The sequence below is a fragment of the Colletotrichum spaethianum genome (genome assembly GCF_022836535.1).
Source record: "Colletotrichum spaethianum MAFF 239500 DNA, contig37, whole genome shotgun sequence".
Classification (NCBI taxonomy): Eukaryota; Fungi; Ascomycota; class Sordariomycetes; order Glomerellales; family Glomerellaceae; genus Colletotrichum; species Colletotrichum spaethianum.
This window is the reverse complement of record NW_026054807.1, coordinates 22,108-46,067: the sequence shown is the minus strand read 5'-3', so window position 1 is coordinate 46,067 and position 23,960 is coordinate 22,108. Positions and strand designations below refer to the sequence as shown.

At 49.0% G+C, this 23,960-nt stretch overlaps 5 protein-coding genes across 5 annotated transcripts; 4 read left to right on the top strand and 1 right to left on the bottom strand.

Annotated features, from left to right (window-relative positions):
- Window positions 1-741: 741 nt before the first annotated feature.
- ColSpa_10604 (vegetative incompatibility protein HET-E-1) lies at window positions 742-1,500 on the top strand (the record flags this gene model as incomplete). The annotated part of the gene is made up of 1 exon (XM_049276816.1): window positions 742-1,500. One exon carries the CDS (start codon window positions 742-744, stop codon window positions 1,498-1,500), a length of 759 nt encoding a protein of 252 aa, XP_049132773.1.
- A 4,033-nt stretch (window positions 1,501-5,533) lies between these two features.
- On the bottom strand, window positions 5,534-15,906 carry ColSpa_10603 (lovastatin nonaketide synthase mokA; the record flags this gene model as incomplete). Its single annotated transcript, XM_049276815.1, has 14 exons — window positions 5,534-7,250; window positions 7,337-7,613; window positions 7,657-8,071; window positions 8,170-8,509; window positions 8,591-10,728; window positions 10,810-11,006; window positions 11,085-11,359; window positions 11,387-13,274; window positions 13,374-14,273; window positions 14,347-14,679; window positions 14,755-14,980; window positions 15,054-15,145; window positions 15,214-15,334; window positions 15,400-15,906. 14 exons carry the CDS (start codon window positions 15,904-15,906, stop codon window positions 5,534-5,536), a joined length of 9,426 nt encoding a protein of 3,141 aa, XP_049132772.1.
- A 1,688-nt stretch (window positions 15,907-17,594) lies between these two features.
- Window positions 17,595-18,107, top strand: ColSpa_10602 (uncharacterized protein; the record flags this gene model as incomplete). The annotated part of the gene is made up of 1 exon (XM_049276814.1): window positions 17,595-18,107. One exon carries the CDS (start codon window positions 17,595-17,597, stop codon window positions 18,105-18,107), a length of 513 nt encoding a protein of 170 aa, XP_049132771.1.
- Window positions 18,108-18,244: 137 nt separating this feature from the next.
- On the top strand, window positions 18,245-18,562 carry ColSpa_10601 (uncharacterized protein; the record flags this gene model as incomplete). Its single annotated transcript, XM_049276813.1, has 2 exons — window positions 18,245-18,489; window positions 18,532-18,562. The coding sequence occupies 2 exons, from the start codon at window positions 18,245-18,247 to the stop codon at window positions 18,560-18,562; spliced, it is 276 nt and encodes a 91-aa protein (XP_049132770.1).
- A 3,203-nt stretch (window positions 18,563-21,765) lies between these two features.
- ColSpa_10600 (deshydrogenase mlcG) lies at window positions 21,766-22,984 on the top strand (the record flags this gene model as incomplete). Its single annotated transcript, XM_049276812.1, has 3 exons — window positions 21,766-22,313; window positions 22,382-22,493; window positions 22,568-22,984. The coding sequence occupies 3 exons, from the start codon at window positions 21,766-21,768 to the stop codon at window positions 22,982-22,984; spliced, it is 1,077 nt and encodes a 358-aa protein (XP_049132769.1).
- Between the last annotated feature and the right edge of the window lie 976 nt (window positions 22,985-23,960).

Below are 23,960 nucleotides of genomic sequence, written 5' to 3'. Positions count from 1 at the left end.
TACGGAGAAGCCTACAGAGGCATTAAAATACCATTTAGAAACTGGCCAGCATGATTCATCAATTTTATATCCAAATGGAAAGGCTGGGGACATGTAATCAGAGAAACCAAAAAGAGGTTTCCTCTTTACTCAGAAACTATTATCTAAAAGGAAGCGCAATTTGTAACGATACTCCGATAGTCCTGTCACAACGCTTTCCATTGAGGACTCACCTGGAAAGCGGTCACCAATGCCTTGTCAGTATCACCCTGCTATCACGTGACTTACAAGTCGTTCATCCCGTCACCCCAGCTAATGGCCCTGTGTCTCCTTGGGCGGTTACTTCGCCTTATCCCTTACATAATATGTTCCAAAGAGTGGTAATAGAGTCTGCTTTGTGATTGGCTCATACGAAAAAGAACGGTTACACCAGTCCACATTATCGCTAGGCAACAACTGAACCCTTGGGCTCTGATAGGCTCGCCTGCGGCAAAGTAGATTAAGTGCGTTTGCGTTCCATCAGCTGTCTGGACCACGCATTCTCTCGACATGAGAATTTGTTGCGGCTATGTGATTACAACTTGTTCACAGAATCTGTTCCAGATTGACAACCTACGCACCTGTAGCTTGATGAAGCTCCTTAATTGTTCCACCCTGAAGATCGAGGAGTTCTTCGGCTCCTCAGTACCCAAATCCTATGTCGTTTTATCCCATCGATGGGAAGCCGACGAAGTTACTTACCAAGATGTAATGAACAATCACATGACACTGGCCCAGAAGAGCGGATGGGTCAAGATCCGCCAGACCTGCCGCATCGCGCTTGAGCGTGGCCACAACTACGCCTGGGTCGATACCTGCTGCATAGACAAGACTTCAAGCGCAGAACTCTCCGAGGCCATAAACTCTATGTTCAAGTGGTATGCCAACGCATCAGCTTGCTACGCTTTCTTGTCCGATGTAGGAACAAATCAGCCCTTTGCAGAGTCTCTTTGGTTTACCCGCGGTTGGACATTGCAAGAGCTCGTCGCTCCAAGGGAGATTCTTTTTTTCGATAGAGATTGGGACCCTATTGGTACTGTTGTCCAACTCTGCGATGTGATTCATGCCCGAACTGGCATCAGCGAGAAAGTTCTTCTCCATGGCTCTGCTCCGGGACCAAGTATTGGGATACTTCTCTCAAGTATCCCGGTGGCAGTTCGAATGTCTTGGGCAGCAACACGGGTCACGACTCGAGAGGAAGATCGCGCTTACAGCTTGCTTGGCATTTTTGGCGTCAACATGCCCATGTTGTATGGCGAGGGAAGCAATGCCTTTATGCGTCTCCAGGAGGAAATCATCAAGGAAACGAATGATCTCAGTCTCTTTGCGTGGATGTGCTCCTCCGAACAGTTAGGGGCGCAAGACCAGCCGGGGTATCGCGGTATTCTAGCCAGCTCGCCTCATGAGTTCAAAAATTCGGGTAAATTAGAGTTGAGTCGAGATACAAAGTATAACCCCGAAGTAGGTGCACCTGATTTTTGAGCTTTTCATTCTATGAGTGGGCAATGGTGCTTATCGCGGAGCTGACTGGTTCCCAAAACAGTATGCCATGACGAATAAAGGTTTGCGCATAGTGGCCGAAACAACAATGGCGGAAAATAACACCCAAATCCTCGGCCTCGGATGCCATCATTCCGGCGATGCCTCACGGAATGAAATCGGACTTTACCTTGAAGATCAAGGCGGCAGCGTCTTCCTCCGTGCGAAGTCGTACACACTCGTCAAGCTCGTACAAAACTCACCTCAAACTTCGCACACAATCTACATCAAGAAACATGTAGAGACGGAATCAGCTACTCAAATAGCTACGCAGATGAGGTCCGTCACCCATGGCGCCATAAGGTTTCATATCTTGTCCTCATCCATCGAGATCATATCCGCCGTCCCAGCAAGGATGTGGAACCCACAGAGGCTGATGTTTATCACGGATGGGGAGAGTAGCTTCGCCGGGTACATCTACCTTCGGTTGACGGCTAACGGAAGCTTAGACGGCGTCGTGGCTTGTGGATTTGACCCGGAGGTGAAGATGTGGTTTTGCCCGGGTTGGAACGGGAGGGATGCGATCTATGATGCTGCAATGAGTGGTGATATGAGACTAATGCGCGAGATTGGGACTCGGGGTAGTCAGCGCGGGGTTACTAAAGAAAGATCGAAGAAGATCATCGGGCTTGAAGTCACTGCGGCACCTAGGCAACAAGGCTTCGACCTTTCTCTCAGACAGTCAAACTGTACGGTCATGTAATAATACTGGTTAGAACAGCAAAACCTAAGAAAATTGGTTGCAATAAATTAGACCGAATGTTCAGGCGGAGTTTCGGGCAGAGAATTGACTTTATACGCAAACCAGGCCACGTGCCAAGGACCCACGGGGGGTATGCCGGTGGGCCCCTGTCAGTCAGCCGGATGAGGGAGAAAACCCTATTGTTGGGCCACGTATAAGCAGGCCAGATTCAAATGATGTTACAATACCTACCTGACCGTTAAGTGGCCTTATCATTGACTTTTTCACTCTGATGCCAGACGCCTCTGACACTAAGTTAGCAAGAGACACATGTTTTTAGTACACAAGAGAAAACCTATACCTAAAGGAGAAAAGAAAAAACTGGCAGCATAAAAGAATCTTGCGTTTCCTGAAAATGGCGTACGAAATTTTTTTTTGAAAAAGAAAAAACTGTGTTATTTGTTCGTCTTGCTTGTTTATAAAGAGCGCTATTATTGACTGTACAAGATAAATCGCTGGGAAACCGGTGTTGGATCTTGAGGTCTGGTAAGTTAAGCTATCCAGCATCGCGTGACGCACCGCCTATCTATAGTATGACGGGTCATTCCAATGGTTTGCTTTGAAATCCAGGCCCAGAGTAATAACGATGAAGCCCGCAACGACCATTATAAACGAATTTTTTTTTTGATAAATCAATGGTTCAACATGCAAGACTATTGTGAGTCCAGGAGTTTGACTAATGTGACATTCAACCTCTCTGAAGGCCAGTCGGCCGTGATTTAGTTGCCTACATATATAACAGACAGCAGGTTTGCTACTTACATCCAGATACTCTGACCTCATACTGCACTCAAAGTCATATCTGCCAATTTCCTATTCCTCCTCATCCTTAGAATCGGACCAAATATTGGCCACGCAGTCGCTCGGACCTTTGCCTCCAAAAGCTACAAGGTTGCCCTCGCTGCGTGATCAGTGGACGAGGAAGATGAGAAGGACAATCAAGTGAACATTTCGGGCGACATCGCGAACTCCTCTGATGTTGTCAAAGCATTTCAAGCTGCCAATGAACTTTTTGGTAACCCAAATGTAATCAGTCATTTACAACGGTAAATTTTAATACCTCAGAATGCCTTTGAAAATCGATTGAAAACTCGCAGTCAGCGCCTCAACTCCCACACCATTTCACAATCCGTTCGCCCTTCCACTACCACATTTAGATCGAGATGTAACAATGAATGTTATTAGTGCTGTTGTCGCCGCGCAACAAACTATCTTCAACTTTCACAACATTCTGCATCTGCTACAAGAACACTCATCTACACTAGAAAGTTAATGAATGCTACCATTTTCTCGTCACTTTCTGACCAAGGCATCAGAAGGTTCGCCGGCGTGCATATGATCTGAGCTGCTTCAGTTGCATATAAAGACTGTTGGAATAACAGCACCAGCTGGTTATACGATACGCACGACTCAGGGACACACATCATAGCAGAGGGCACAGACTGGATATTTGGCTCTCGGTTATCTATTAAGGGGATTAAAAGTATATTTATACTAAACTGACTTAGGGACGTATAAGATCATATATCTTATATATAAAAGCTAAGTCTTATAACTATGTAAGAAGATAATTATAAAAAATATATTTTTAGTTTACTTTAACTTTTAATTTAAGTATAATTATATAAATAGGTTCTTTTAAAAAAAATTTTTTTAATATTAATTAGTAGTTACTTAGTAATTTATATAATTATTTTATATAATTATAGATTAGTAAAAGTAAAGAGATAAGACTTAGGTTTTATAGCTAAGCTACTAAGTAGTCTTATACTTTATATAAGGCAAGAAATCCTTAGGGATACTTAAAGGGTTATACTAAAAAGTCTTTTATATTAAAAAGCCTTAATTCTACTTATTATTACTTATTAAGTTAAATTAAGTAAATAAAAAAATAACTTTTATTTTATTATTATATAAAATAAATTCTTATTATTATTTATTAAGCTGAACTAAATAAGAATCTTTATTATGTTATATATAAAATATAAAGTATATAGTTAACAGTTTTTGGAATTGATTAATATGCTTATAAATGCCTCTTCTTAATGGCCTCAGGGGCGAGGAAACAACTGGCTGTAGTGAGAGTGGAAAATAACATGAGGTATGAGGGGTAAGATTAGTAAAAAGGTTTGAGGATTGCTTTTTGATATGATCGACCAGTTTGTGAGACTTTCGGTATTGATGATGACTGAGCAGTTCTCTGGGAAAGGAACAAATTTCTGCTTTTATGCTTTGGTGTTGAAGGTATTTGATGGACTTGTTCGTCCTCTTGTAAGTGAAATCGGCCCAACGACAATGTTGATGACGCTCCGCTAGCATGGTTGAAGACAGCTTGTCACTTCATGGGAGGGCCTTCCTTATGCATTTCTTCCTGTAGTTCTAGTGCGACATTCTCACTGGGCTCATTCAGTATCTTGGAAGTCTCGAACTGAAAATAGGGTCAACAATTATGAACTGATTCTGTGGTCGTGGACTTCACAACTTCATATATTCATATATCCATCGTTTGTGCGCCTGCCGAAAATCGTTTCATTTTTGAGTCCATGCTCCAATTTCCAGTGCAAGATATACACTTTTGATGTACGAACACTGTAAAATGAATCAACAAGCTTTCGAAATACTTGAAAATAGCTGCTAACCACTAGTCCTGTCTCGAACTACTCTTTGCAAAATTCTCACAAATTCGCATTTTCGCCATGTTCAACACAGGAGCCAGGCACGCATTTTTGGCCACAACTTGCATTCATCCACCCATCCCACCAATGGCCGGTCTATCAGTCGTTGCCACTCGTCGAGCTAACACGAATATGTTGTTTTGTCTATAGGGTTCCCACGGTCTTAGCATTCGGTAGTATAGGTCCGATTTACTTACGAGGCCAAAAACCTCCAGAAAACCTCGAGCGTTTATCAAAACTAACATACGTATTTATGCATACCAAGCCTCTACATGAAGTATTCCTAGACCAAGAAGCACCATACAAAGTCGGTAAAATGAGAACGAATAGAGCTGGAGAGGAGGCGGCAGGCTTCAGTGTTAATAAATACATGTGGGGACAAGTCGAGCTTGGAGGACCTGGAATCAGCAATAGCGTTGTATCATGGTCAGAATAAGCGGTAGAGGGAAACTATATCCCATTTTGTTTGGAACAATCTGCTAACACATCCGTCCGTATGCCCGTCGCATCTTCCACGGCCCAAAGAACCTAATAGTCCATTACGAAGACTCATCATGCTTTACAGTACCATCAGATCCGTCGAGTATGTTGTCAAAAGCTCAACGAATGCATTGTGGAAAACGGCAACGTCCTTGGAACCATAAAGAGAAGACTGCAACTTTACAATCACCAGTGGATCGCGCTTTGCATCGTCCCAAATTTCAAGCACCACGTCATACGGCGTTCGTTCGCGCGAAACAAGCTCAGAAGCCTGCAAGCCGCCTTGCTCTGTGATGACTGCGTTGCCAATGCGAACGCTCTCAACCTCACCCCCAGCGTAGTCGAACACAGCCTGGAATAGTGGCGCATGCGGCCAGTCTTTGGCAAGTACTTCGGGACTCGGGACCACTGGCAACCGCTCCAGCAACACACTGTACGGTACGCGCGCGTGCTGCATTGCCCCGCGCATCGCCTTCTTGACGACACCGAGCTGTTGGATAGGACTCAACGATGATCTGCCTCCTCTTTCTCTTGTCTCTATGCGTACAGGCAACAAATTGGCAAAGAAGCCCATCGCGGCTATCTCCTCCACCGTAGCGCGGTTCATGTCTGCGACTCCAATGGTTATCATTCTTGTGTCGTCGTCGTCGTCGTCGTCGTCGCTCTTGGTGGCTTCGGTCTCACCAATGCTCGTCTTGTTCGTTAATTGGGCCAGGAGTGCAGCGTAGACTGTCATGAAAAACTGCATGCGCGGGACCTTTTGCCGCCGCACCGCCTCATTGACTTGTGCGGAGACGGCCGAGTTGAGGCGGAAGACGCCTGTGTGTTGAGACCAAGATAATGGGGGGCTATTGCTCCTGTCGGAGTGCTGGCAATGTGGGAGGCTAAGAACGGGCGTGATGGGCACCACGTTGTTCTTGTACTGGGTAATCCAGTAGGCGATGTCAGAATCCAACCGTCCCTGCTCATAGTCGGCGCGCTGCTTGTTAGCAATCTTGGAGAACTGTGGAACAGTGATAGGGAGTACCGCGCCGTTGTAGACGGCAGAGATCTCAGAGAGGAGCACAGATGTGGTCGCGCCGTCCCCAGCGAGCCGATGATAGGCGATCACGAGAAGATGATGATGGGCTGACGACCAGTGGAAATCGACAATTTTGAATGGCCTGCCAGACTCAAGGTCGTAAGCCTCCTCGTGCAGCTGCTTCAAAGCCTCCTCGGCCACGGCTTGATTAGCGACCGTTGTGCAATTCAAACTCAATGTTGGTGTCTCCAGTATAACTTGGCCTAGACCATCGCCCTTATTGGGCTCGAGGTCAGTGAGAAACGCAGTGCGAAGAATCTCGTGCCTGCGTAGCACTTCGTCCACGGCAGTGCCGAGTCGTTGCAAATCTATGTAGCCTTCGAACAGGTAGGCGATAGTGTTATGGAAGATGGTACGATCGTACGAGAGCTGCTGTTGCAGTTTCCATGAGTACGCCTGCCCTAGCGACAGGGGATGCCGACGCAAGGTCGTTGCGCTGGCTTGATCTTCGCCGCTTGCGTACGAGGTCACGCTGCTCCCGAAAGAATCCACTGCCAGCTTATCAAATGACAATGATAAGTCTGCGCTGCTCGAAGCCGTGCTCTGGCTGGTGGACCCTGCCATCGCCTCTGGCTGGCAGCATTCTGTGTCGGGAGCAATCAGAGGTATAGCGTCACGTGGAAGGCGTTTGACGGCTTCCTCAGCAAGGTCTTCGAGAGAAGCACCACTGAGCACTCGCAAAATGGGTATATCGACCAACAGTTCTTGGGAGAACCTATAATTAACGAAATGTCAGCCATGTGATATGCTCATGTCGCAGGTTTGTGGGCTGTCAAGTTCTTCACAGGCGTTTTTGCAGACCTGAAAGTCCCAGCGCCACTGCTTGATAAACGTGAATGGATGCGTAGACGATGAATGGGGAAGAGTAGTATAAGTTGATGGGTTGCGTCTACCCTGGTGATGGGGTGAATCTCTCTCACATACCATCCGGATACTGCGACAGCACCGAGCGAGTCTATGCCCTGGTCAAGGAGTGCGGCACTGGGATTAACACTTTGATCCGCAGGGATAAGGAGGATGTCGCGCGTCTTCTGGGCGAGCCCATCTTGATAAACCACAAACGTTAGAGCTGTGTTCTCTGATCAAGTAAGGATGGGGGTGTTTTAGGACGTTCGGCTCACCTATGGTAGCCTTTTTGGCCTCTTCCATAGTTGCTGCTTCGCGCAGTCGGTCCTTGATCGAAACCCTGCTTGCTAAGGACCCTTGGCCCACATGACCTAATTGGTTTTCGGGTGTCCGAAGATGGCCAAATCGAGGGTTATCCCACAACTTGAAGGAATTTTTGTGCTTTGCCTCGAATACCGGGAAGCCCGTTATGACCTCAATGTCGGACATATCAGTAACGGACATACGGATGGAGTTGCTCTCGTCCTGCCCAAGTACGCCTTGCCCTGAGACGATGGCTTCGGCAAATAGAGTGTGGAAATCTCCTTCTGCGAGCTTGCCCATGTCGTGGACTTTGAGAAGTTGCTCGTCAAAATGGGTTCGGGCAAGATATCCGACGCCCATCACGGCGCCCACATGGATCGTTGAGGCCTAAATTCTTAGCATCTTCCTTCTCTGCCCACCCCCCTTTCTTCTTTTCTTTGTTGAAGAGAACAAGAGCGATGGGACGGTTGTTGAAGTTGACTTACCGTCAGTCCCTTTGTCCGCCGGTGCTGTGCGAGGGCTTGCAAATAAGCATTGGCCGCGTTATAGTTGCTCTGACCGGGATTGCCGCCCACAGTGGCCCCGGATGAGAACATGACGAAGAATTCCAACTGTGTTTCTGCGTTTGCATCACAAAATCGTTCGTGGAGAAGACGCGCGCCAACAACCTTGGAATTCAGCACCAAATTCATATCCGCCAAGCTCATATTCTGGAGCATCGTGTCGTGGAGGACCAAAGGGCCATAAGCGATTCCTCCTATTGGTGGCAAAGTATCGCGAATCTTGGACAGACCCGCATCTACGTCTTTCTCGTTGGACACATCCCTAGATAATGAACATGTCAGTCAGTATTTGGGGCTGTCTGGGTTGGGAACAGAATGCGGGTGGGCGGCTGCCTTGACGCACATGGGTAAAATTGTAACATGACCGCCAAGATCTTCCATCTCTTCGATCCATCTGCGGTCTGGGACTTCTGGGTGACGACTAGATAGAACAACATAGCGACCACCATGTGAAACAATCCATCGGGCCAATGATCGGCCCATCGTTTTGGCAAGTCCCGCAAGAAGGTAGGTCTTGTCTGGAGCGAGCAAGCTCCCCGCGTCAATAGGACGAAGCCGGGCTTGAATTTTGCCATCGTGCCTCCAGTCAACAATGGTGGCGAGGTCCATGGGGGCTTTGTGGTGCTGTATATCAGCAACCTTGATGATTGCTGTCCCTCCCATGATGTGATCACTGGTAGCTCCTGAGGATGCGAGAACAGCCTGCTCAACAGCCATAGCAAAGTCACGACAGTGAGCATCTCCATACAACGTGGCGGACCCACGTTCTGCGAAAAAGTGAGCAAGGCAGTACTTTGCACAATGTGGTGGTTGTATCTTGGCCAGGCGACGGCCGAGGGTAACGGTTTTGTTCTCGGTCGCAGGTGAAAAATCGCAATAGATAGACGCTGTCGTAGTGATCATTTTCTTGAGCGCCCTTTCCGATACCCATGAATCTAGGTGAGTCGATGAGAAAGTTGAGCTGAGCTCTATCCCAGTTGGTTTTTGGCTGGTAGCAAAGCGAATCTGGGCATTCTTCTCCTTGGCTTGTTTTGCAATGGCATCCACACAGAACCGCGGTGCATCAAACACGAGTACACTGGTACCAGGGACCGCGCTGCTCAGAACTCCTTGACTTATGATAGAAGCCACAACGTGGAGCAAAATACATTTGTCTCCAGACGGTAAAGTAAAGACACAGCTGGCTGGGATATGGACGACGGAAGCGTTGCTATCTGCCAGCACTACCACGGGTGTTTTGGTTTCTGTAGCAATACCCTGGCACAGGTGGAAGAAGCCCAGAGTGCCAACGCGAATGGCCCCGGTGAGAGCAAAGTGAACCCGGACTTGAACCAGATCACCATGCAGACTCGAGAATGAGGATTGCGCAGATGATGAGTAAGGGCTGATCATCGTGTCCATGAACTCAAAATACGAAGACGCGCCATTCGCAGCTAGACGGAGGCGTATGGGAGTATGATCTGGCTGGGCATCCGCGAGAATAACACGGCGTGCAGAGTTCAAGCGGTTGTTGCGCGCTGTGTCGTGCTTGACGCGAGGTATCCAAGCACGTCCGTCGACGAGGTAAATCTCGGGTTCATGGGTCCATAACAAACTACTGCTGTCCTCGGGTGATTTGGTCATCTCTTCAAGCTGAATAAGGTGCTCGACGATGAGTATGGGATAGTCTGAATGTTCAGTGTTGTCCATGTCGATATTCTGGACGTGAATCTGCGGATTCTCGAGCTGTATCGTCCGGAGGAGACCAATGGTCATAGCCTGGCGAGGATTGTGCGTAAAAGCCGCCTCCGTGATCCAGACGACGATCTTGGCGTAGTCACCAGACAAAAGCGACTTAACAGTTTCGAGCTTGACATCGTCAAGATCGTCGAACATTTCCTCATCAAGCTCCGATACCACGACGAAACTAGACCCCATCTCCAACCGCGCTGACTGTTTGACCACAGTTTCCAAGCAGTCAAAACGTAGGATTCGCCGGTAGGCCAATTTGTCTTGAAGTTTGTCCAGCAAGGCTGACGATCGGCCAGAGCAGCCACCAACGAGAATTAGCTGCGGCATGTCCGCCCCGTTATCTTGTAGACTAGGCACCGCGAGAAGCGGGCTGTCTAGCCGCTGCACCTTGGAGTTTATGGCGTGCGCACTGAACAGCGAATTTTGAAAAACCCAGCTTTCGCGATCAGAAGTGCGGCTGTCGATTCCTGAAAACCCAGCTCGCTTCAGGATAATGTCCCACTCCTCGTATGATGCAAAAGGGTCGAGGATACGGCCGTCCTCGTACCCGGACCACCAATCGGGGAAGAGTCCGAAGATGTAGCTTGTGCGCAAATACTCCTTGAACGTAGCTTCTGCGATGACAACGTGCCCCCCCGGCTTGAGCAGAGACCTTACGTTCGTCATAGTCTCCACGAGATGTGGTGTTGCGTGGAGAACAGATGAGGCGACAACCAGGTCATACGAGTGTGGTGTGAAGCCTTGCTGCACCTATTAGCTCAAGCGCTGTTAGCAGCTATATCTTGATACCTAAAAGAGCAAAACACCTGCTTCTTATCTGGTAGAAACGACATGGAGAATGAAACGGGAGGTACTTGCTGGATCTTGAGTGATGTCGAGCTTCCGGAAGTCCATGCGGTCTTTGTACTGGGAGAAGACCTCACGCGCCTTATCAAAGAAGGATGCTGAGATGTCCGTAAAGGTGTAGCTATTGAAACCCAGCTGGGGAATTTCAAGAATGTAACGCGTAGCTGAGCCCGTGCCGCCGCCTACATATTGGTTTGAGCGTCAGTATGTGGAATCGTTGAGTAATCGGTTTAAAAGATGACTAGCCAGGTGCACCCTACCAATTTCAAGGATGTTCATGTTGGGGAAACGATGGCAAATTTGGCCAACAAGATCTTGGCCATAATTCCAACACGGCCCATTGCTGAGAGGACTGGCATAGAATTCGCTGAGCAGCCCATCCGCGTTCATCCAAAGAAAAGGATTCGTATTGTCGCGAATAGTGGAAATCACATTTTCGCTGACCCTCTTGATGAGGCGCACGTAGGGGTGATACCGATTCCTGCATTTTGGTGTTAGACTCCGCTTGCGAGATGTGCTTCGCTGCGCGCGCACTCTTACGACTGGGAAAAGTCAAACTTACTCCTCACAAAGCTTTTTAATGTCAGTCATTGTGTCCATCTCCCAATTTGTCTCATAGAAAGTGGTCTTCCACTTTCGAGCCTTTGCCAGCACCTGCTCGTTCCAATGAATGTATTTCTGCAGTCCGGGACTTGCATTCCGGCGGTCCTCCCGTGTGAGCTTTTTTAAAAAGTTCTTCACGTAGTGGTATACAATGCGCTCAATGACAGGTATCATGCGCTTATCCTCATCAGTAGCCCAAAATTCTGGACGATCTAGGATGCGATCTGGTGAATACGGGCCCCACACTGTTTTGGTGAACATGAGATGATCAGAGGACGGCTCTGGTCTGTAAAGTGGCTGAAGAACGATATTCTCCACTTGAAAAAGAACAGCGGAGCTGTCATCAAAAACTTCGACATCTCCAGCAAGGATCGAGTCTTTGAAGGACGAGCATGTAGCGCTGAATAGTACACTGGCTTCATCACAATAGCGCAATGCGGAGGCGCAAGCTCCAGGGACCAAGGCAATTCTGTCAATGTGCACGGGAACAACCGTGGACCTCAAAGCTTTGTCACCAGGGTATGAAAAGGCGCCCATGATGGCCTGAAAAGCTGTATCCAGCGTGGCTGGGTGAAGAATTATCTCCCTCAAGGAACTGTTTGAAAGTCGGTAATGCGAGAGCCGTCCCGTAGCTCTGCCGTCTGCTCGTCGCAATTCGTGGACACCATGGTACTTATTTGTATAGTCGAGGCCCAGGAATTGAAGTTCTTTGTAGAAGCTGTTGATGTCGATGTTGTTGGGGTGTAATGGCTTATCCAGGCCTCGTTGCGGCAAGCAGGTCAAGGTAGGGCCAAACGTGGCGACGACGCGGCCAGTGGCCGAAGTGGATGGTTTTCTTTCTCTGTCAAGAGCAGAGTCGATACGAAATTCCACCGACAGCTGCTCAACATCTTGGTGTATCACTTTAAGCGTGACAAGCACCTCAGCCATGCTGTTCTTGTCGTCAAATGAGATAGCCTTGTCGATGCTCAGATCCAGTACTTCGAGAATAGTGACGTCCACATCTTGCGTAACACGCTCCCTTGCTACGTGCAGCGCTGCTTCCATGGCCATCACGACATAGCCGGCGGCGGGGAGGATAGGTTGGCCTTGAAGGTCATGGCCCTCAAGCCATTTGTCGTCCCGGGGCTTGATGAAAGATTGCCATTGGAACGTCGAGTCGGTGGTCGTCGGAAGAAGGGATCCCAGGAGGAGATGGGGGGCTGGCCCGGCAAGAAAAGCTTTTACAGCACGTGTTTCCGTCCAATGTGTTCGCGTATGGTCCCATGAATACCTTGGAATGATCTTGGTGAGGCTGCGAGGAGACCTCATTGAAGGTGACACGGTTCTCATAAAGCGGTCAGCGTCGAGTATGTTGAAGTTGGCAAATCGTTCCCAGAGATAGGCCAATGCTTCCGCGAACGCATCCGTATCGTCCTGACCTCGTTTCATGCACCCTGTGTACGGCAGATCCGTGCTGGAAATGGCATGGATGGTTGCAGTAGCAGGTCGCTTCAGAGCAGGATGGGCACCCACTTCGACACCACAGGCGACATTGTGGTCGCCCACAGCACGCTCGACAGCCTGCGAGAAGAGCACTGGGGAGACGAGATTCGCTGTCCAGTACTCTGCTGTGATGTCTGTACGTTTCAAGAGCCTCCCCTCGTATACGGACGAGTACCATGCAACAGGCGAGCTCGATGCGGACGACTTGGAGTCGGCGTTGACGGCATAGTCAGAGTCTCTAAGGGCTTTGGTGTATGTGTCGCTACACGGGGCCATATGGTGAGAGTGGTAGGCTTTGTCGACGCGCAGGAATCTCGCGAATTTACCTTCGTCCTTGAGGATGGCCTCGACATGTTGCAAGGCTGATATATACGGAGATGGTTAGCTCGGCCCAGACATGGTCAGGTCCATGGACACGCATACGGGGAACGATACACGTGGAGGGAGAGAGGCACACTGACCATCGGCATCACCAGACAACGTCACGCTGGTGGGCGCGTTATATGCAGCAACGCAGATCCGTTCTTCAAACTCCTCAATGCCGCACAGCTCTTTGGCGTCTTTGTGTGTGATCTCAGCCGCGAGCATTGCGCCCCGGGCGCCGCTGAGAGATCCGGCGTGGGACTTGGTGACTGCTAGTCCACGCAAGTAAGCGACGCGGATGGCCTGAGAAGGCGTGATGTATCCTGCAGCAGCCGCGCAGGCAATCTCTCCTGAACTATGACCGACAATAGCCGTGAACTTGATGCCCGCAGCCTCGAGCAGCCTGATCAGCACGAGCTGAACGGCAGCGCAGAGTGGCTGTGAGAAGCTCGCCTCCGCCGCATTGGACTCGTCCCCTTCACAAGACAGCTGTTCCCGGAGCGTCCACGCGGGACGGTAATCTGCTGGAAGCGTCTGCAAGGAGATATCCAACTCATCAATGATGTCTCGCGTCCAAGGGATGGAGGCCAGAAGCGACCTGCCCATGCCCGGCCACTGAACACCCTGTCCAGTAAAGATGCCCAGAATCTGGGGTTGGCCCTTGTTGCTACGATTGGAGCTGAAGTCTAAGCCCAAGTTGTCCTTGATGGCCGCCTCAAGTGCGAGACAGGCGCCCTCGCGCGTGTGGCTTGAGATTGCGTGACGAACGGGCAGCACGGCCTGCTTGCGCGTCAATGTCCAAGCTAGATCTGCTATGTCAATGTTTGGATTTAACATGAGGAATCGGAGCATCGCGTCCATGTTTTCTTTGAGAGAACGCTGCGACTTGGCTGACAAGACGAGAGGCATGCCGTACGTAGTACTTGAGGGCTGCTTCTCTACGTCACTGGGCCCCACATACTCTTCGATGATGCAGTGTGCGTTTGTTCCACCGAAACCTGTGTACATATACCGACTTCGTCAGCCTTTCGAGTCGCTACATATGTATGGATGATAGTTTTCGCAACTCACCAAACGAGTTCACGCTGGCTCGGCGAGGGTGACCCGGTCCAACCTGGGGCCAACATTGCACTTCCGTGGGGATACGGAGGTGATGGTAGAAGGGCTGTACAGCAGGGCTGAGCTTTTCAAAATGTAGGTTTGGAGGAATCACACCATGCTGGACCGCAAAGGAAGCTTTCAGCACGCCGGCTAGTCCAGCGGTCCCTTCTGTATGGCCGATCACCGTTTTCACACTACCGACCAGCAGATTCTGGGGCTGCGTGGTGTCGGGCAGCTTGTCCCCAAAGAAGGCGTTCGCGATAGCCTCGGCTTCTTGAGGGTCGCCTGCTGGCGTTCCCGTCCCTGGTTCATGAGATTTGTGAGTTCAATAGTCCCAAAGTGCCTTAGGTGGGTAATATCAAGCCCACAACGACTCACCGTGGGCTTCAAAGAATTGAGGGCGGTCATCAGTGCGACTCAAATCGAGTCCTGCCCTTGCATAAGTCTCTCGAATCAATGCTTCTTGTGCCAGGTGGCTCGGCATTGTAATTCCAGTCGTCTTGCCGTCTTGGTTTACGCCTGTCTCGCGGATGATGCTCTCGATGTGGTCGCCGTCACTCAGAGCTTGTCGTAGCGTCTTGAGAACGACAGCCGCAACGCCTTCCTGTTTTTATTGTGAGTTCAGTTAATAGATGTGCAGATGCAAGACGCAGAGTGTATGCAGCCGGAATACTGACTCCTCTCGCATAGCCATCGGCGGCAGCATCCCACATTCGCGATCGACCGGTTGGGGAGAGCATATTCAGTTTGCTCTCTGAAACATAGCTCACTGGTACCCATTTTCAAGTCAGTGTCGTGTACTCCGTGTCAAGGGATTGTGTCTAGGTTATTCCATACGCGGAGATATGATCATATTCGCACCGGCAGCCACCGCGACTTTACTCTGGCCACTTCTCAGTTGCTGCAGTGCATGATGGACTGCTACCAGAGACGAGCTACAAGCCGTATCAATTGTCATCTGAGGGCGCGACGTCAGGATAAGCCGTTGTATTCAATGGTAATGAGATGGACAGAGAAACTTACACTAGGACCATGCCAGTCGAAAACATACGACAATCGGTTTGAGGCAATGCTTGCGGCAACGCCCGTGGCGAAATAAGTTGGCATATGATGAATGTCCTGTGTTTTGATTGTTTCAAAGTCGTGCGTCATGAGCCCAACGTAGACAGCTGTATCAGACCCTTGAAGATCTTGAACTAGCCCGGCCGAGGAGAGTGCATCATATGTCGCTTCCAAAAGGAGGCGCTGCTGTGGGTCCATGCTTTCGGCCTCGCCCGCCTGGATGTTGAAGAACGGCGCATCAAAAGCACCGAGAGGTTCATTGAAGAAATACCCATATCTTGTGTTTGTACTGCCATGGTGCATGCCATCGGGGTGGAAGAACTTGTCAGCGCTGAAACGCTGCTTGAGAACCGTACTCTGAAGGTCTCCAGGCTGCTGGAGGAACTTCCAGAATTTGGATGGACTGTCTAGACCACCGGCAAAGCGACACGCACTCCCGACAATAGCGATGGGCTCGCGGTCGAACATCTTGATATCACCAAATGACGAGAATAGTCTGAGAGCTAGCTATGTTGGCTGTTTAGCAGAGGACCAACTGTTCATGACCGATCACGAAGATAATCTTAAAATACCGGATTTGATCGAGACGAAATGAGCTTGCCCCTAGCAAGTATAAATCAGAACACAGAATGTTCACTATAGCTACGTTTATATCGTGTGGTGAGAAGAGTGATGGGCCGTTGACGAGTTAGAATACCTAACGTCGAGCGATGGTCATCTACTTGTGTTGAGGCACTTACGTAGTCACGGCTCGACTCTAGTTACTTCATAGGGTGCTACAATGCGTAGTATATACATTCGAGCTATCATAAAGATCTTAGGCGCGATTTCCGCTCGGCATTTGTGAGTTCACTTTTGTAATACAAGCATATCGCTATATCCAAGTCTTGGCTCCGGTTTCATGGGTGCTGATTTCGTGGTGCTTAGCGGACCATACTTCTGAGCACCTAAATATTAGGTCCAAATTATAATTGAATGTTGTCAAATATACAGCTCTCGTGATCATGATGCTTCTGCCGGTTGAAATCAAATCTTGAGAGTGTTTGTTTTAACTTTCCTGGGCCGGTTCTTGCATTCGGACCGACAATTCAAAATTACGTTTGAGGTGTCATCGAGTCATCGGCAATTCCAAAATACAGCTTGTACGTCGTACACTACTTAAACAGGAAATATTTCACCCTAAATGAGTACATGTAGGGGTGAAGTCTGTATGGTCTCTGTGGTGTAGCTGTTAACGCTGACTTCGGTGGTAACTCCAACGACTGTTATTGGTTCGGTGGGAGACCAGAACCGTTTGTAGAGAAGTTACATTTCCTTAACGTACATGGCCGTACTCCGGATCCTGCAAGAACAAACTGAAACAATGTTGTAGTCAGCCATTTGGGACTGCTATGACACAATCAAAGTTTTGCGGCACTTGTGGCCGGAGCTGTCTGGATCCTAAACCAAGAGTAGTTGTTAGAGTTGCCAATCGCGCCCTTGGTTCAAAATGTACAATATTCAACACAATCGGAAATTCCAAAACGCGCGCCTAAAAAGCATCTGCAAGCGAGGAGCAGTGCCTGCATCTTTAACATCCGTTGCCTGGAAGTATGAAGGTTTAGAGACTTTCGGTGGTGCATGTGGAAACCTTTTCTTTCGATTTGTTTGCCGCTGTATTAAGGTCTGGGGTAGATGACGTGGTATGCCTTTCTATGGGAAAGTTTAATAGCTCTATAGCCGAAAAACCTTTTGGAGTCTTGTTGCTAGTTGGAGATTATCGGGGAAGGGCATTGTGCACATGACTAGAAGTCGGTTTTCTGGGACGGATATGTCAACACACCCACGTTCTGCACCTGTGCTTCTACGAACTCCTCAAGTGCCGCTTGTCTGCTGGGAAAAGCTACACTGGTACAGAGAGTTCTTTACTTCTGTCTTCCACAATGGCTTCTTACAGCTTGCCACAGCCGTCTTCAAATCGTACCCGAAGCCTGCGATTCCACGACAAGCCATATGATGTATCAAAGCTCGATAAATCGCAACTGTTTACGAACCATGTTTCGCGTGTTTGTGAACTAATTAAACAGAGACTGGCGGTAAAAATAGACCTCTGTAGTCCGACTGCAGTATTCCTTATGACTGACCAATTTGTATATTAGGCTTTTGATGGACTGAACATGCTTGTAGAGCTCTCCTTCGCAGACGACACCCAGGAGCAGCCACTGTATTCGATTATTATTGATTCCCGGTCGAATCGAGCCACTATCCTTGAAATACTGCCTGAAAACACCCAACCAGACCTTGCGAGTACCATTAAGCCTGAATATGTGCTTGATGTTATGGAAGGCCGCATCAACCCTCAGCAAGCATTCAGGCTCTACGCTCGGCCTCCCTGCCCTGGTGCATTTGCCAGTCGCTTCTCCGTACAGGGTCCTCCAGCACCAGTGGGAAGCAGCGAAGAGTTAGATGCTGAGAGCCTGCCAAAGCTGTCCGAAGATATCCAGCAAATCAAGAGTGATCTTGAGAAATGGGGCTACGCATTCGTCGCCAACGCCCTCACAGCGGACGAAGTAAAAGTGATCAAGACTGCACTAGAAGAACAAGCAGCGGGAGAAAAACAGGCCGGCATAGCTCACATGGCAAATTCCCATAAATCTGCCGACGACGAGCCCGATCAGCGCGTGTGGTAAGCATGTCCTGCATCCCCGTTATTAACTTCTCAGATTGTCATACGCGTTGTCACTGCTAATGTAATGAAATAAGGAATTTGGTCAACAAAGGAGACGAGTTCCTGGACCTTCTAAACCATCCCTTGATCGACACAGTCATGCCTTGGTTCCTTGGTAGGGAATTCGGCCTCTTCGCCATGACCGCAAACATCGTGGCGCCGAGGTCCACATCCGGGATTTACATGCATACAGATCAGATGGACATGACACCCAATACGACCAATCACCCTTACCTTTTGACGACGTTCTGGTATCTGACCGACGTCACCGATGAGAAGGGCGCCACCCGCATTTACCCTGGGTCACACATCAAGAACGTGGCCCCGAGCACATACGCGACATCGTGCGTAAAGGCCCTTCTAGTCCTAGCCTTCTTATTATCTAGCTTTGTTTTCAAAGACGCCCCGAAAGAATGAATTGCTGACTAAATTACGCTGAATAGGGAGGCTCGATACCTGCAGCAGCACCGGCTGGCTCATGCCTCCTGCTGGACAGTCGTACTTGGCACTCCACAGGTATCAACAAGACGGATAGCTCACGGCCGATCATCTGCTTGACCTGCTGTAGATTCTACGTCCAGAGAATGGAGAAACATGACCTTCTCCTCTCTGAGGAGACCAAAGAGAGGCTGTCCAATCGTCAGCGGGCACTACTTGGTCTCCCGCCCAAACAGACGCCGAACGGCACCGACAAACAAGGCTGGCAAAGCATCTACAAACTGGGAGGAATCGACGCTGGTAGAATGAGAGTTGCTGTCTAGCAGGGTTCACCCGTGCTTGCTTACGTCTGGCGGTTCTTCTAGAATTGGCAATATATTGAGTGCGTTTCCTTTCTGCCAGTGATCTAAATGGCCTGTTAGTTTCGTGTGGAGAGTAATTAGACTTGTCTCTCATCTTTGGTAGCTTGTTGATGTTACTCATGTGCATGATGCAAGTTAGTATGTCCGGGCCAGACCTCCTATGGCCGTAGAGTAGTACATCTGATGTGAAGTTCAAGTTGGAGTATATTAATTGATGACCCCTATCACACTGGTTTTTGACGATCTCTTTTTTCTCTTGTCTGTTTAAAGCAGTCTAGTTCGACTCAATAAATCAATAAATCTTTCAGGCACTTCACTACAACAGCTTTCAACCAAATTACAGTAGAATATCATTCAAAGCCTAGAAGACACAGTAAACTTGACTTGGTCTGATAATCGGTGCAGCTCCCTCTCGAGAAAAGCCAAAAGCCACTCCGCACTCTCATTCTCTACAACACCAGCCTCCCAGTTCACCGTGATACTCATACAACCCCCGGCCTGAGAAATCACACAAACGGTGTAAGGCGATCCATTAGCCACTGCCCCTGCCGACAACACAAACTTGCCAACACTGGCCCTTGGCCCAGTAGTTCGATCGTCAATTTGCGAACCCTGATCATCTACAACCCCGAGGTTGGTTAAGGTAAAGGCATGCCGCCTGGAAATTCCACTCATGCCTCGGAATCCTTTGCGATAGTCGGCTATAAGTTTCAGGATACCATTTGTGAGGTTCGTCGTCGAAGCGCTCCGCTGGCGCAGAAGTCGTCTGCACATGCTCGCAGATGCCCACAGCTTCGTGTCCTTGGTGGAAGACGACGTGTTTTCAGCATCTTGGGCTGTAGTAGTGGCAGTGCGCTGACACGGAATGTAGCCCGGTGGTGGGTTGGCGTCTGCAGAGAAGCGCGGCTCCGCAATGCTGGTAAAACAGCCCATGTCGTCTTGGGAATGCTTCATATACCTCCTCAGCGAGAAGGGTACGGACGCCGTGAAACGCGTATTCGGCGCATGCAGAACCGATAAACCCATGGCCACCAGAACCGTTAACAGACCTGTGATGCTTGTTTGATGCTGTCTGCATTGGCGCAAGACGTTGCGGGTTTCCTGTTGCGCCAGATGGAAATACCTCGTGCTGCTGAAAGGCGGCCGCGCGTCTCCAATGGGTGGTCCAACCCACTCTAAGGGGTCGACAGGAGCATAGACGAATGTTTTGAATAATACGCGCAAGATGTACAACCGAGACATGGGGAATGTCATGCTTTCCTCTAAGGAGGGCACCAATGGGAGTTTGGGTACCACAACTACCTCGTTCCCTACGAGGCTGAGACGTTTACCCCCCAAGGCTATCTCTGCCGAAGAAGAAAGTAGCTGGTTTAAGCACCGATGAAAAGTCTTGTGAAAGGCAATCGTTGAGATGCCATCTGCAACAACATGGTGACAAACAAGACCCAGGACGAAAGACATGGCAAGCTTCTGATCGACAGTCTCAGCCGGTAGAACGAGCAGACAACGCCATAGAGGAACATCGTGCCGTAGCACCAACTGGTCCTGATGTTCTGCTTGTACCAAGGCGGCAATATTTGAGGCAAGATCTGCTCTGGCGACTTTTACAACTCTTCTCAAGTCGATGCGTTCAATCCTGCTGAAGCTTGGCTGTGCACCATCTTCGTCCCTCAGTGCAACTCCCAAGATGGGATGATATCTCAACGTCTTACTCAAGGCCGAGTAGACCAAGCCAAGCATGTCTCTGCTTGTGAAGCCAGGTGTCGTGCTAGGAAGGGAATACTCTGCAAAGACTACCAGGACATTGTAGTAACCGACTTCGTGTTGGTGAACGAGGTGCTTCTCGAGGGGGCCTGTTCAACAATTAGAACCCGATTATGCTTTGACCTTTGATTGGGTGCAGGCGTGGTTATTGCACGCTTACCAAGTGGCCGCAATGGGAGTTCTTCCATTATGCTTTCCGCTTAGTAAAATTTCTCGATTCGCATATGTAGGTGCGGTTACAAATCTGTCCTGTCAAGGCTTTGGGGAATGCATTCATGATAGGTGGAGATAGATTGTGCCAATTATTCGGATAGCTCGGCGTTCATATGCGTCCCGCACTATCCCAATCAAGTCCTGTCTATATGAAGCTTACGAAAAACAGATTTACGTATGAACGCGTAGTGTCAATAAGGTTTAACAGGATGGTACAATCTAGCGCACACGACTGGGGAGTAGCCCGGAGGCCTGCACGTTTCGCACAAGAGTTCTAGCTTCGTAAAACGCTGTAAAAGTAAGTACATCACAGCTCGTCCATCCGTGCACGGAGAAAGGACATATCCGCATTTAACAGCCTGAGTCCGGGGATCAAGGATGTGCTCTTCGGCAACACTTCCTCTTTCCGCCCGATGTTGCCTGGCTAAATGAGGGTTTGCACATGGTTCAGCAATAAAGTTGATGCTTGCGCAGCATTGCGCGTTTATGTCATCTTGCTTTACGATGTGGTAGGACGGTGAGCCTTCGACTAGTGTACCCGCATAGAAACAGGGTTTTTGCACAAGGTTCAGCGGTAAGTACAGAGTATCCGTAGTGGGAATCAACATTCCGGGTGTATCTGTGAATGGTGCGCTCCATGTACCTAGACTAACTACCGATAATCATGAGCGTTACGCAGATACATATTGGGTACAGGCTATGTAATGAAACAATAGGCGTATATCCGAGACTTTAAGTGCTCGCCCTTTTGCTGCACCGAAGCTGTTGACCATCCTGGAGTCATTGGCATTCGCAAGCTACCAAGAAGCACACTTTGACAAGTTTTTGCCCAATACACTCAGCATGGCGATACAATCCAGTCAGTTCTCGCCTCCGTCCACTCAAAAGGCCCTCGTAATGAACGAAAAGGAGCAGCTCTTCGTGTGGGAGGAGGCGCCTTGTCCCGTTTTACCTCCCGATGAAGCTCTCGTGCGTGTCGAAGCCGTTGCTCTCAACCCAAGTAACACGAAAATGAAGGCAGATTTTGCCATTCCATGTGCGATCATGGGTAGCGATTTCGCTGGCACAGTTGTCGCAGTAGGGCCAGCCGCGGTCGGCGTTGCTGTAGGTGATCGGGTATGCGGAGCGCAAAACGAGATGTTCAAAGCCACGCCAGAACAAGGGGCGTTCGCGCAGTATACCGTGACGCGGGGCAAAATGTGGATGAGGGTTCCGGAGTCGTGGACGATGGAAGCAGCAGCGTCATTGCCCGTGGGGATATGTACCGCTGGTTTAGCCATAAAGTCGCTAGGTTTACCGTTACCAAACGAACCTGTTGCGAAAGCTAAGCATGTTCTCGTCTACGGCAGTAGTACTGCGACGGCTACTATCACTATGCAATTGCTAAGGCTGTTAGTTAGGCTTCTTGTCTTATTGAACATTTCGGTGATGCCTATCTGACCACATATTCTATACACAGCGCGGGCTTGATGCCAATAGCGGTTTGCTCACAAAAACACTTCGAGTTATCAAGGAAGAATGGTGCTGAGGAAGTTTTCGATCGCTTAGACAAGGACGTCACACAAAAGATTGTAAACAGTCCCTGCTGCTCTCTTTCCTATTACACTGAAATAGAACTCAGAGGCTAATCGTTTCTATTGCCAAGAAAATCCACACTCAAAACAACTTGAAGTATGCGTTGGACTGCATTTCCAGCGTTGAGTCTACAACTGTGTGCTTCAACGCAATGGGGCGCACAGGGGGGAACTACGTTGCACTTGAGCCTTTCCCTAGGCATGCCGGAACTCGCGCGGTCGTTACATCAGACTTCGTTGTCGCACCCTGCATCTTTGGCGAAGGTTGTACGTATCCGGTGCCATACGCGCGCCAGCCGGATGAGAAGATTCGTGCTTTTGGCGTTAAATTGTGGGAAGTTGCGCAGAAGCTGGTGCATGAGGGCAAACTGAATCATCATCCTGTCCGAATACTAGACGGTGGGTTTGATGCTATTCAAGAAGGCTTAAAGTTGCTTGCGAGTAAGGGTGTATCAGGTGAGAAGATTGTGGTTCGGATGGAAACCTGATGTCAATCGCAGCTGAAATTCAGAATCTAGCGGATGTCTTGGCTTAAACGTGATGCTGAACGATGTCGTGTATATAGTACACATTTCTTCCAAGGTTAAACTGCTTCTACGCGCAATCACAGAGCGCTGTTCCGAATCACAAAACGTGTTCACACCCGTTTTCATCGTGCCTTTGTAAACGATGTTCTCTATTATAGGTAGTCTGTATTGTGTGGCTTGCTCAGACCGCTAGATCCATCTTTTGTCTGTTTGGTTCTTTGCCAGTAGAATAAGCCTTACTCAATGGACGATGTTCTTGGAGATCCACATTGAGTACGGTGAGCCGGAGCCGGGACCACTAAACGGCCTGGCCGGTACAAGAACCGAACCGTCCCCCCTTCGTGTGACTCTGATTGTCTCACTTAATTGCCTAGAACTTGATAAGCGCCATTACCGTAAAGCTTAAGTAATGCCTATTTTATTTGCATATTAGGCTCGTCTCGGAATCTGAAGTCCATTCCAGCTTGTCTTCCGATTTTGAACATACAACTTAACGACTATACAAGTTGTCATGACCTGTCAACAACACCACGTTTGGCATGTTTGGCCTGCCTGGGGCCATGTCACCAGTACTATTGCTCTGATCACTGAGATGCTTGAAGTGAATCAGTCTTTGGTTGTGACCTTGGTATCCCATGCGTTTTTAGGTAAGATCTTATTCAGCTCGAGTTTAAACACCCAGTAGATAACGCATCGTTATGCCACGAGTAAGTAGTTTAAGTGATTGTACGATGCTAAATTCATCCAGACCTCGACCAGTATTTTGATGTGTCACGAAACCGATTCCATGTTGTTCAAGTTGGGGACCCGCAGTGAGTACTCAGGACATCCCATGTAACGCAGTTGTTTCCCTCTTGAGACCGGGGTTATTGACCGTGACCCATGAGCATTTAGTCTTCTTAAGAACAAGGGAGTGACGGTAGAAGACATAACAAGC